The following is a 12,645-nucleotide window of genomic DNA, read 5'->3' as shown; positions in this document are numbered from 1 at the left end:
TCCTTTTAAAGAAGTTGAATAATTTCAAATGCAATTTGTAATGGAGATAAATTAACGCTTTACTTACTATTGTCATTAATATACAGGATATTTATAAATGAATATTGGGGTTTTAACACTTTATAATATTTATTATATTAAACTTACAGTTATAAATGATATGGCAAATGAAAGAGCAACTCAAACAGTTTTACCAAGAACCTTATAAATGTTCAATGTGAGCAGCATTTGTCGCACGGCACGCATCAAGTCTATAGCTGAGTTCTTTCCAAGCACTGATAAATGTGTCTTCAGTGATTGTATCAACAACTGCTTCAGTCCGGTTTCTTAATTCATGGAGGTGTGCTGGTAGTGGAGGCACGTGCACACGATCCTTGATGAAGCCCCAAAGGAAAATAATCGCATGGCGTTGGGTCGGGTAAACATGGAGGTCACACAAAGCAAGCCCTGTCATTGGGACCCCTGCAGCCTATCCAGCGCTTGGGTACACTAAAGTTCAACCAATCGCGTACTTCGCTATGCGAGTGAGGTGGCGCTGGAAAATTTAGTTCTCTGGCTCATGTTCTTCCAACTGAGGGAAGAGCCCTTGCTCTAGTGTATCAAGATAAGAAGTGCCAGTTACAGTAGGTTCACCAAAAAAGAAAGGCCTATAAACTTTCCGCCGGGATACGGCACAAAAAACAGTCACTTTAGGGGACTCTCGTTGCATTTGCACCAACTCGTGAGGATTTTCCGAGCCCCAGATGCGCACATTGGCCCCAGATGCGCACATTGCGCACATTGTGAGTAGTAACATATCCACTAAGGTGAAAGGTCGATTCATCACTGAAGACAACATGATCCAGAAAGTCTTCATCGTCATGAAACAACATTTCGTTTGAGAAGTTGACACATAATCCATGGTCTGCCGGCTTTAGAGCCTGTAGTAGCTGGAAACGGTAAGGACGTAGTTGAACACGTTTTCTTAAAACTTTCCAAACAGTCATCATGGGAACTTGTAATTCACGACTAGCCTTCTGGCCTGATTTCCTTGGGCTATGAGTGAACTTGCTCAACAGTCTCTTCACTAACTCTTCGTCATCCTCTGCTCCTCCTTTTACAAAGGCAGCCGGTATCTTCAGATTGATGATACCATCTACGAATGTTATTATCGCTTGGAGGATCACAACCGAACTTCAGCTGGAGCGCACGTTGCACAGTAACTACAGATTCGTCTTTGCAAACTCCAAAACACAAAACGCTTTCTGTTCACTAGTCGCCATATTCTCTAGTACCGCTGTCTAGCGGATAGCGGCGGAAACATTGCGCGCTGTGCATGCGCACTGGTGCCAAACATAATCGTTTGAGTTGCTCTTTCACTTAACATATCATTTATAACTGTAAGTTTAATTTAATAAGTATTATAAAGCGTTAAAACCCCAGTTTCATTAACAAACACCCTGCTTTATCAAAATTTTTATGATATTGCAAGCTGTGAAGAGGGTTAAAAATATTCGTTGCAAATTTGAGGAACTGGTTTCTACGTCGAAGAGTATAGATGTCGTCCTATTGTACTTACATATGGGCATGAAGAGTTAAGACCCTCACGGTACTAGTCGACCAATGATCCTTATCTGATACAGTCCTATATTTATAGCTGTACCCTCCCTTATTCCTCTCAAACTGGAACTAACTTGCAAGTTCATTCTTTACATTCCCAGAGATTGGAGCGTTCCGTACTGTGAAATATTTTCGAAAATTTTTAGAATATTATGAAGTAAAAATGTCTTTTAATAAAGATATTGTGAAAGCGAGAGAAGCTGCGGATGAAATCAGTCGACTCATTACAGAGTGAAATGTCGAAGGTGAGGTTGAAAGATGTGTGCTCCCCCTTGTTCAATTTTGTGATGTCTATTTGTATAGGCAGATGAGAAATCCAATAAAGCATACGCAAAACTGAGCTTATTTGGTTGAAAATAATAGAGAAACAAATACCTGTGGAGAATGTATAAAAATACAGTCAATAGAGCATCATCAGCTATCGTCACCAGTTTATAATGAAATGATCAGATATGTCTGGTGGGCTTCCAGGCTTTCTGAAGAAAGAGATGTTTTTCATAAATGTCAATGGAGTATGTTTTCCAATAGATCTTTTTAAGAAAAGTTGTTCATGTAAAGAATGGTACTTCATTTTTCTGAGTTATACATTGTTTATTAATATACTTTGTTTGGAGTCTTTTAGTGGTTTTTGGTTTTGTCAACTTTTTCTCATTATGGCTCCCTTGCATTGTGCTGTAATAGAACTTTGTTTTGTAATGATGTTATAAATTAATCGCAAATGTGTACTGTGGTTACTGAGCCATTGTGTACTATAAAATTGTGTTATATACTTCATGTTCAGTGGCATCACTTACGCAGGAAAGATGCGTCACCTGGTCCCAGTTTCTTCTGTTTTTTGCGGTCATAAATTGTCACACAGACCCACCAGTTTGCTTTACATTTTGTTTCTTTGTGTGAATATTGTATTATGAGTGGTCTATGATTTTAGCATTTTTAGGATTTCGTACGTCAGTAAGTATAAACGGAACCCTTGGCCTTCTTTCTGTCTGTCTATCTATCTGTCCGTCCAGTAGTTCAAAACCCATTTTTCTCAGGAATGGGTACACATAACAAGTTGAAATTTATGTCACATATTAAAGTCTATGGTCCTCTGGCGTTGTAAAAAAGTGAAGCAGCTTTGTAAATTCAATCAAAAGATCCGGCCATTTGTCTCAAGCAAACTCACTCATTAAAACCGATACGGTACCTCCTCCTGACATCGCACCTTGAAATTTGGCAGGAACAAAGGTTTCACAGTAGAAGTAAAAGAAGGAATCCAAAAATCGTTAATTTATAACTATATCAAACCAAAAAAATAAAGATTTCTTTTGTCATTTGTTATCTGACTTTTGACTTAATATTAAAACCTTATCGAAAATGTTGGAATACTTTGGATCTATATCTTGCCAGTATCAGTATCGATAACAGCGAAAAGTCGTCGAGATGGTCGATTCTTGGAATGAATCAACTGTATATGTACGTAATTAAGTTCACAGAGTACACGTGTCATAATGGGACCTGGCCAGTTTTTGTTCCTGCCCCTCTTTCACTTCCCTGGTTTGCTTTCCTTCGTGATCCTAATTGTATCATATATGGTTTATGTACTGTTATTATGCACTTGTTTTTGTTGTGTATATTTAGGTTCAGGGTCAGGTTTTAGTTCATACTCTCTTCCCTGGTTGGCTTTCCCCCGTGATCCTAATTGTATCATATATGGTTTATGTACTGTTATTATGCACTTGTTTTTATTGTGTATATTTAGGTTCAGGGTCAGGTATTAGTTCATACTTTCATTGTCAAGTTGTTCATTTTTTTTAAAGTGATTTCAAACAGCATCACCCTACCAACTCAGTCTGTAAGTTAAATTCCTATCAGCTAAGTTTTGTAATGCCGCTAATTGTATCTTGCATGTTTCATGCACTATTGTGTACACTCTTCTCTTTATAATGTTTTTAGTTCTTACTTATGTCTTTATGCTTGTTATCCACTTTCTGGTTTCATTATCACATTGTTACCTTATTTATGTGGGCACAGCATAACATCCAGCTTTGTATACACATGCCACATGGTGACATTATACACACACACACACACACACACACACACACACACACACACACACACACACACACACACACACATATATATATATATATATATATATATATATATATATATATATATATATATATACACTCTCTGTAGACATTCCTGGAAACTTCTATTTCTTCAGAGAGCCTGGAAGTGTACCAGGCATATCAGATCATTTCATTATAAATTGATGACAACAGCTGTTGATGCTCTATTCATTGATCGATAATATTTCTATACAGTTTCACGAGAATCTGTTTCTCTATTATTTCCAACTAGATAATTTCACTTTTGTATATGCTTTATTTGATTTTTCATCTGTCTATAAAAAAGGCATTACAAGATTAAACAAGGGGAATACACATGTTTTAACCTCGCCTTTGACATTTTAGTCTATAGTGGAACATGACTGATTTCATCTGCAGCTTCTCATACTTTCACAATATCTTTATTAAGAGACATTTTTACTTCATAGAATTTTAAAAATTCCAATAATATTCCATAGTATAGAATGCTCCAATCTTTTTAAAAGTAAAGAATGAACTGGCATGCTAATTCCAGTTTCAGAGGAATAAGGAAAGGTACCACTATGTACATAATGCTGTATTGGTCGACTACTCCCATGAGGGTCTTAACACTTCATGATCTTCTGCCCGCATGTATGTCTTTGTGCTTGTTATGCACTTTTTGTTTCAATATCACATTGTTAAGCTATTTCTGTGGGCACAGTGTAACATTCGTATTTGTATACTAATGCCAGCTGGTGATATATTTATATAAAATTGTTATGAGTTTCTAATGACTTTACCTGACGTTAAGTGATGGCATTATCAGAAAACAGTTGGCAGCTCAGTCTGTCGCCTAAATCGTTTGAACAGAGTAAGAACAGGAGGGTGCCTGTAACATTGACTTGGGAAATCCCAGACATCACTCTGGTTTCGCAAGATGACTCCCTATCAGTAACTAGGAACTGTGACCTTTCTAGCAGGAAACTGCAAATCTAGTCACACAACTGAGACGATACTCCATGTATGCACAATTACACGAGAAGCCACTTATGATGAATCATGTCAAAAGCCATCTGGATATCTTAAATATTGAGCCAATGTGAGATACTGATTACTTTGTATTCCACAATAACGATATTTTCCACAGTCATGCTGCGTATTTGAGTCAGAAGATTTATCTCTTTGAGGTATTTCATTATGTTCAGTCACAGTATGTGCTCCAAAATTCTAATTTTTTTTTTTTTTTTACTTTACAGAGGAGGGATGACGACGTGCCAATAGTGCTGCTGATGCCCCTGGAGCAGGTGCGCGAGCACTTCCGAAAGCAGGACGACGAGTAGGCAGCAGAGGCTCTGAGCAAACATGGCCACCCACGACTTTCCAGTGGCCGCAGTGTTACTGCTGACACCACCACCCGTCGATGCCCTGCCACAATGAGGCGGCCATCTTGATCCGAGAAGATTTTATAAAATGTCTCCCTCCACTTGATAGATTGGGCACTATGGCCACAAAAATTTGCAGGGACAGTGTGAGCCGGCACAAACCACATACTGGAGAAACACTTCACAGCAGACGGCTGTATGTAACTTGTCTAGCATGAGATTCTCTGTATATATATATATATATATATATATATATATATATATATATATATATATATATATGAAATGTATGTACGTATATAGAGAATCTCATGCTAGAAAAGTGACATACAACATTATGCTGTGAAGTGTTTCCCCAGTATGTGGTTTGTGCCGGCTCATATATATATTGTCCTCTTCCCTACCATTTCCAGGGTTTATCAGATTTTGTTTCACTATGTAACTGTGTGGATGGATGCTCTTTCAGGTGCCAGTCACCTAGATAACTAAAGGAAATCGTGTGTAGTGAAACTCTGAATGGTGCGAACTTCATTCTGTTTGTTATACTAATTTAAATGTTTGTGGATCAGATTGGCTGAGGCGGAAGTTATATATATATATATATATATATATATATATATATATATATATATATATATATATATACAGGGTCATCAAAAAGTCAGTATAAATTTGAAAACTGAATAAATCACAGTATAATGTAGGTAGAGAGGTACAAATTTACACACATGCTTGGAATGACATGGGGTTTTATTAGTACCAAAAAAATACAAAAGTTCAAAAAATGTCCTACAGATGGCGCTTCATCTGATCAGAATAGCAATAATTAGCATAACAAAGTAAGACAAAGCAAAGATGTTTTTTAAAGGAAATTCTCAGTATCTGTTGGACATTTGTGAACATTGTTTTTTTTTTGTTCTAATAAAACACCATGTCATTCTAAGCATGGGGTGCCAATTTTTACCTCTCTATCTACATTATTCTGTGGTTTATTATATTTTCAAATTTATACTAACTTTTTGATCACCCAGTATATATATATATATATATCTGTGTGTGTGTGTGTGTGTGTATGTATAAAGTTAAAAGTAGGCAGTAAAATGCTGCATATCATCCCCCTTATTTGTTGTACCCTTTTCATTTTATTTATTAACGTTCATTTCATCATAAAGGCCTGCGTAATATGGAATTGTTATGTATGTGGACCGAGTGAGAGTCATAGAGATAAGAGACAGAGAGTTTATACTCATAGTCTGTAGCTGCAAATATTTATAAGAATGCAAACATTTTGCTGAATATTTATACATTACAGATACAATAAATACAATTTTTCTCACATTGGCATTCAGGCAGTTAAAAAAATAAGAATTCTTGATATGATTTTAGAAGTGATACATTCATATATGTATAAACTAGGAAAATCCTTTAATCGAAAATGCTGCAAGAATTTTCACAGATAAATTATCTTGAGTTAAAGTGCATGGAATTCCCATTCACTGCATAAGATTAGGACTTTATGCTGCCTTAATAGCTGACTGTGGAAAACATAAGCAAAATAAACTTTTTAAGTTTTCAGCAATTGTAAAAATGCTTGGTGTTACAATTAATGGCGAGAAAACAAAATTGTGATACTAAGCAAATTAAAAATGAAGAGAGCATCTGACATCTAAATTGAAGAGAATTGTATTGGGATAGTTGATAAATTTTGTTGTTTATGCCCCTTAATTACAGAAGACAAAACAGATGTAGTATCGAAATCAGAAACAAAACTGCAGCAGCTATATGTGCTTTTAGTGAAAGAAGAGAACCGCTAGTGAATGTGTAACGTACTATAGAGAAGAAAAAGGAACTGTCAAGACATCTGCATGAAGCGTATTCCTTTATGGCTGTGAGAACTGGACGCTGCCTGGACATAGGCAGAAAGTGGTCGGGAGAGATGGGAATGTGGCCTCTGGAGAATGTCTGATGAGGCATACTGGACAGAAAGAAATGATGAGGATGTCCTGAAAGAGATCGATGAGATGCAAAACTTCATAGCAGATACCTGGAAAAGGAAGACGAATCTCTGTAGTCACCCACTGACAAACAGGATGTTTGTAATCATTGTATTGGAAAGAAAAATTTTGGGGCAGAAAACTGACAGGATGCCAAGAAAGCATATAGTCTGTTGGAAGCAACAAAGTGCCAAAACTATCCAGAAATGAAGAGAATAGCACAACATATTGGAGAATGGTTGTAAAGACATGATGATGGTAATGGTGCTTTCATGTGCTCCAAGCGAGACCCTGAGTCTTTGGTTGAAGCACATGAACCACTTACAGCTCAACAGCCAGTGGCAAAATCAGAGTACTGATAATGACAGTGATGATTATCTTCAAATGTACATTACAGAAACGAGCATACAAAGTATCAGAGGAGATATTTGTGGCTGGCTGACGACGAAACTGAAATTCGGTGTGTAAGAGTTACTAATAAAATACAGTTTAGCAGGAGCCAAAATTATTTGTTACTAGCCAACCCTGTCTGGAAATGTTTTGTACAGTGATCTGATCAACTTATTGTTAACAGTAGCTCATAGTTTTATTCTATGTAATACACGACTTACGAACATCTTCAGCACAAGAACACAATATGTGTAAGTAATGTAAACTGTTTTCTTTCAAGATGGTTTGTAATTCCCTATGTACTTTAGTGGGCGTACATTCACAAGTTTGTGATAAGTACTTTTTACTGATTTTCAACTGAAAATATATTTAAGGGTTTTTACTTACTTTATGGTCTCCAGGCTCATTTGATTTAGAACATAACAATTGTGTGAAAACCTCTTGCATATATTTGTTTTCCGAAGTGTTTCACCTGCTAGAGTGTATCATTTCTGTGGTCAATGGAATTCACAGTTTATCAGATCAAGCCAAACACCCATTATTCGTGTTTTATTCAGATATTTAGCATAGAGACTGTAATTAAAAATGTTTTGATCCTTGCAAATGTTCTTTGCATTTATAATTTTTATCTGAGAGACAACAGTCATTATTAGCAATGGTCTTTTAATTACTAACTTCTCCACTTTACTGTAATTGACATATGCTTTTGATACTGACATACGGATCAAATAACTGAACAAATTGTCAGTATGAAACTGTGTAAGATCAAGATTCCTTTTGCTGAAAAATTATTCAGTGACAATTTTCTTAAAAAAAGACAGTATCATATGGAAAAAATTTTTCATTCATTGCTGAAGTTGAAAGTGTGATGTCACTTCCATTGCATTAAAATGACAATAATATTCTGTAATTGTAAAAGCATACTTTAAGACATGTTAAAAGACTACTGTTTATTTCATCACATTATGATAAATTATTTATTGCAAACATTATAAATAAATTTAAAAGTTTTGAGTATTACATGTGTTTCATTATGTTTACTCATAGTGTGATGAATACAGCCTTGACTCATAAGTACTACCAGTGAAGGTAAATAGCCACACAGAATGAGATTTTCGTTCTGCAGCAGAGTGTGTGCTGATATGAAACTGCCTGGCAGATTAAAACTGTGTGCTGGACCAGGACTCGAACTCGGGACCTATGCCTTTTGTGGGCAGGTGCTCTACCAACTGAGCTACCCAAGCATCACTCATGACCCATCCTCACAGCTTGCTCACGAAAGGCAAAGGTCCCGAGTTCGAATTTCAGTGCAGCACAAAGTTTTAATCTGCCAGGAAGTTTCAAATAGTCACACACTATGGAAATCAAAATCCAAACTAAGCATAAAAAATGGATATCTGATACATTTGTCTCCTTATAGGAACTTAGTTTATTGCCAGTTCATTGAGGACCAGTACTGGGCCCACTCTTGTCCCTAGCTTAAACAAATGAGCTTCGACTGACATAAAAAAGTGGTGACAAAATTGTAATTTTTTTCTGACAAGACATATATACTAACCAAGGCTTACAACCTTCAGAAACAGCGCAGATGATAACTGCTAATTCCCATCAGTTTTGTGAAGTTCACATTTGAGCTCTTAATCTCACAAAGGTCTTTGGTATGCAAATGCAAAGAAGTAATAAATGACCTGTTATCGCTAGAAGTGAACATTAATGCTCATACCCAAAATGTCACATTGCTGGGTAGGATGCTGGTGAGGCAGAGATGAGGAAATGATTGGGTGGTGCTTGCTGTTGGGGGGGGGGGGGAGGAGGGAATGAGGGGAGGATAGTCTTCTGAGGAGATGTTTTATGTTTTTATGCCAGTGAAATCAATTCACCTCCAATGAGGATGATTATATAATTTATTCTTGCACAGGCAATTCGGACTTAACTGCATACTTGCAGGAGAGGTTCATATCCTGTAATCTGGCTGATGATTGATTTCGTACTTCCCATGTCTTTCAAGTGGTAAGGAGTCTCTCCTGCCACCTTTCCTCAACACAATAAAATGTTGTATTTATCAGAGAATAACAAGTAAATAGAGTTTATTGATACATCTAGCAGTGATAAAATCTCTGTTACTAAATAACGTATCTGGTGCACAGTTACAGTTGCATATTACCTCTGTTACCTTCCAGAAGCAACAAAAATTTTATTTTCAAAATTTAATACAATGTAATTTCACATTTTTGGTTATTTTCACTTCTTCACAGATTATGAAACCATAAAGGTAGGTCTGTGGTTATATGTTAAAGTTGCAGCAATATCACTGTTGCAAGTAAGTTGCACACCAGGCTAGAAATCCTAAGGGAATCAGCAAAGTGCCCCAAGTAATGAGGACAATGGGAAAGTGGCACTGCATCAATAGTGTGTGCATAAATTGAGATTTGGGCGTAACGGGCGGCACGGTAGGGTAGTCCGAGCAGTTGTGATGACCACTACGACCACTTAGTGGTCAGACCATCTGCCTAATAAGCTAGAGACCCAGGTTCGAATTCCGATAAGACACAAATTTTCAACTTTCCCCATTGATTTAGATCAATGACCACTTACAGCCAATGTCTGTGCTTTCTTTATGTCTCCAACTACTGTTATATTCTTTGTATTTCTTTAGAAGGTCAAATGTTCTGGACATTTGCCATTTTGACTACATACTTCGTTACCTTGGTACTGAGTTGGCAATATATTTTGGCACCTGTAAGTAGAGGGAAGAGTCATGCCTCATAGTTGACAATACTTGGCCCCTGTTAGTTTTGATCACGACAGTGCATTATAAAATTTGCATCACTGTGTATAAATTCTACTGTTGGAAAGCAGATTACCCATCATGGTGTCCTCAGGTGAAAATGAATGTGTTCTTTCAGGGAAAAGAAAATCAATCACACAAAGCAATAAGAGAAATATAATAAAGCTAGCAAGACTGAGAGGAGTATTCTGTAAGAACTACTCTCTAAAGAACGTAGATGCCAAAATAATTGGTGGAGAGTGCAGGTAATTTCGTATTATTTAGTATTTTGGTCCCTTAAATTAAATCAGTTCTAGAAGGGGACAGCTGTCTTCATAGAAACGTCATTCAAACAGAAGAGTGTAGCATAAGTTGACTACATCATTTCATTTAAGATTCTAGCAACCTTATCTATACTGTGGGATTGTCATTTATCAATGCTCTGGTCAAGCATACCTCAGATGTTGCCGTAAGCCAGCATGTTGAACTACCTAGAAATATAGGCTAACCTTCTGGGCCGGCCGCTGTGGCATACCGGTTCTAGGTGCTTCAGTCTGGAACCGTGTGACAGCTAAAGTCGCAGGTTCGAATCCTGCCTCAGGCGCGCATGTGCGTGATGTCCATAGGTTATTTAGGTAAGTAGTTCTAAGTCAAGGTGACTGATGACATCAGATGTTAAGTCCCACAGTGCTTAGAGCCATTTGAACCATTTTAACCTTCTGGTAAAGAGCCCATAGAAAAAGAAAAAGATGGAGGCCTTCACAAAATCACAGTAAGTGGAAGATCGCTGCAGTGAATTTTATGTGGACATTGTGAAGAACACTTTGGTGGAATAAAATAACGAATTATAAGCCTAATATGAACTTGGTACATGTTTTTCTTTTTAATTTAGTATTCAAGTATAATAAGAAGTGGGGTCATGTACAAGGATTAAAAAGCCTATAAAATAGTTACTTTTTAAAATTATATGTTTGTTATTTTTTGTAAATTTCGTAGAAGGGCACAAGTGCAGAGTTTTTGAGATGTAGTAACATTATCAGCCTAGTCGGTACAAGAGATTTCAGATTAACCATCCTCATTAAGAGTTGTTGTACTCTGTTCTGGAACGGAAAACTCAGAGAAAACTCATGAGATATGGTAATAGATAAATATATTTTTTCATACCCGAAAATTCGATCAGATGGACGTATGTGTCTGTGCAGGGAATGGGGAATAGGTTTTTACGTCCGGCCTATGAGGACAATGTACAGGAGGTACAGCGTCTCTTTTGAAATATTCAAGCCGATATATTTGAAGTAAATATTAAAAGGACTCTGAATAATGTTATATGGACATAAATGACAAATTAATTATGAAAATGTATTAAATTAGCTTCAAAGAAAGACTAATTGATTGCAATGTAATAAAAAGACATTATTTATATGAGATGAGATCGTAGTGCATAAGGTTCTCGAAACTAACATTATTATCTTTGTCATTATATATAAGAGAAAAAGGATATTTAAAATCACTTCGAGTCAGATCATTTCTTGTGCTGTACATAAGGTACGCTTGCTATTGTAAAGCGGTAGCTTTTGTTCTGTTTGTTCTCGTACGTAGCGAATAATTCAAGTGTGTATTCTGTGCTTAGTGAAAATATATTTACAAGACGTGAGTGTATTGCGTTACTTAACGAACCCATACAAACAATTCTTTGTTAATTAATAATTGCAATAAGTTATTTAGCATGTTTTCAGAGTCTGCGGAGCCAAGACCACCTACAATACATCAGACCACAACACAGAAACCAAGATGACGGCAGTCTTAGGCCAAGTATTTCAGCGGTACCCTAATATGACTTATTTACAAACTTCATAAATGGAAAGTAGATTCTAAATTGCGTAAGAAATGTCGTATTGTTATGTATTTTTCTATATTCAAACTTAAATAAAAAGTTGTTACTAACATTACAAATTATGTAATAAGTACTATGATGAAGTAAAATTTGGAGATGCAACTCAAAATCAAATTCAAACAACTACTACATAACGAATGTAAATGGCACACTAATAATAATTTGCAAAATAGAAGCTACATAGCAACAATAAGTGAAGCATGTAACTCAAGCTCAAAATTGTATTAAACAATATGCAGTTAATTCTAGTCACTGTCATTATGTAATATGCTAGAAGTGGTTTGATTTTGAATACCTGTTGGATTTATTTGCTGCTCAGCTTGGGCAATTTGCATTTTGGTATTTTTGCTGCAATATCTTCACGAGTTCCTCTTTTTTGTTTTACTCGTGTTTGAGCAATTACCTTTGAAACACACTTTTCATTCAATAATATTGTGTAATTATTAGTAAAAATATTTGAAAGCATTTTAATACTTTTCTTGATTATTGTCTTTAAAGGAATGCCACATTTACACACATCACTGACGTCATTAATGGCATT

At 36.2% G+C, this 12,645-nt stretch overlaps 1 protein-coding gene across 1 annotated transcript in view; it reads left to right on the top strand.

Moving 5' to 3' along the window:
• LOC124720402 (actin-binding Rho-activating protein-like) overlaps positions 1-5,162 on the top strand; it is a 193,365-nt gene extending 188,203 nt beyond the window's left edge. Inside the window, exon 5 of the mRNA XM_047245740.1 lies at positions 4,934-5,162. Coding sequence (XP_047101696.1) covers positions 4,934-5,017 — 84 coding nt within the window. The 3' untranslated portion in view covers positions 5,018-5,162. The remainder of the gene's footprint in view (positions 1-4,933) is intronic.
• The last annotated feature ends 7,483 nt before the right edge of the window (positions 5,163-12,645 follow it).

The sequence above is a fragment of the Schistocerca piceifrons genome, chromosome 11, assembly GCF_021461385.2.
Source record: "Schistocerca piceifrons isolate TAMUIC-IGC-003096 chromosome 11, iqSchPice1.1, whole genome shotgun sequence".
NCBI classification, from domain to species: domain Eukaryota; kingdom Metazoa; phylum Arthropoda; class Insecta; order Orthoptera; family Acrididae; genus Schistocerca; species Schistocerca piceifrons.
Note: the sequence above shows the minus strand (reverse complement) of the source record. Positions and strands in the feature narration are given on the sequence as shown.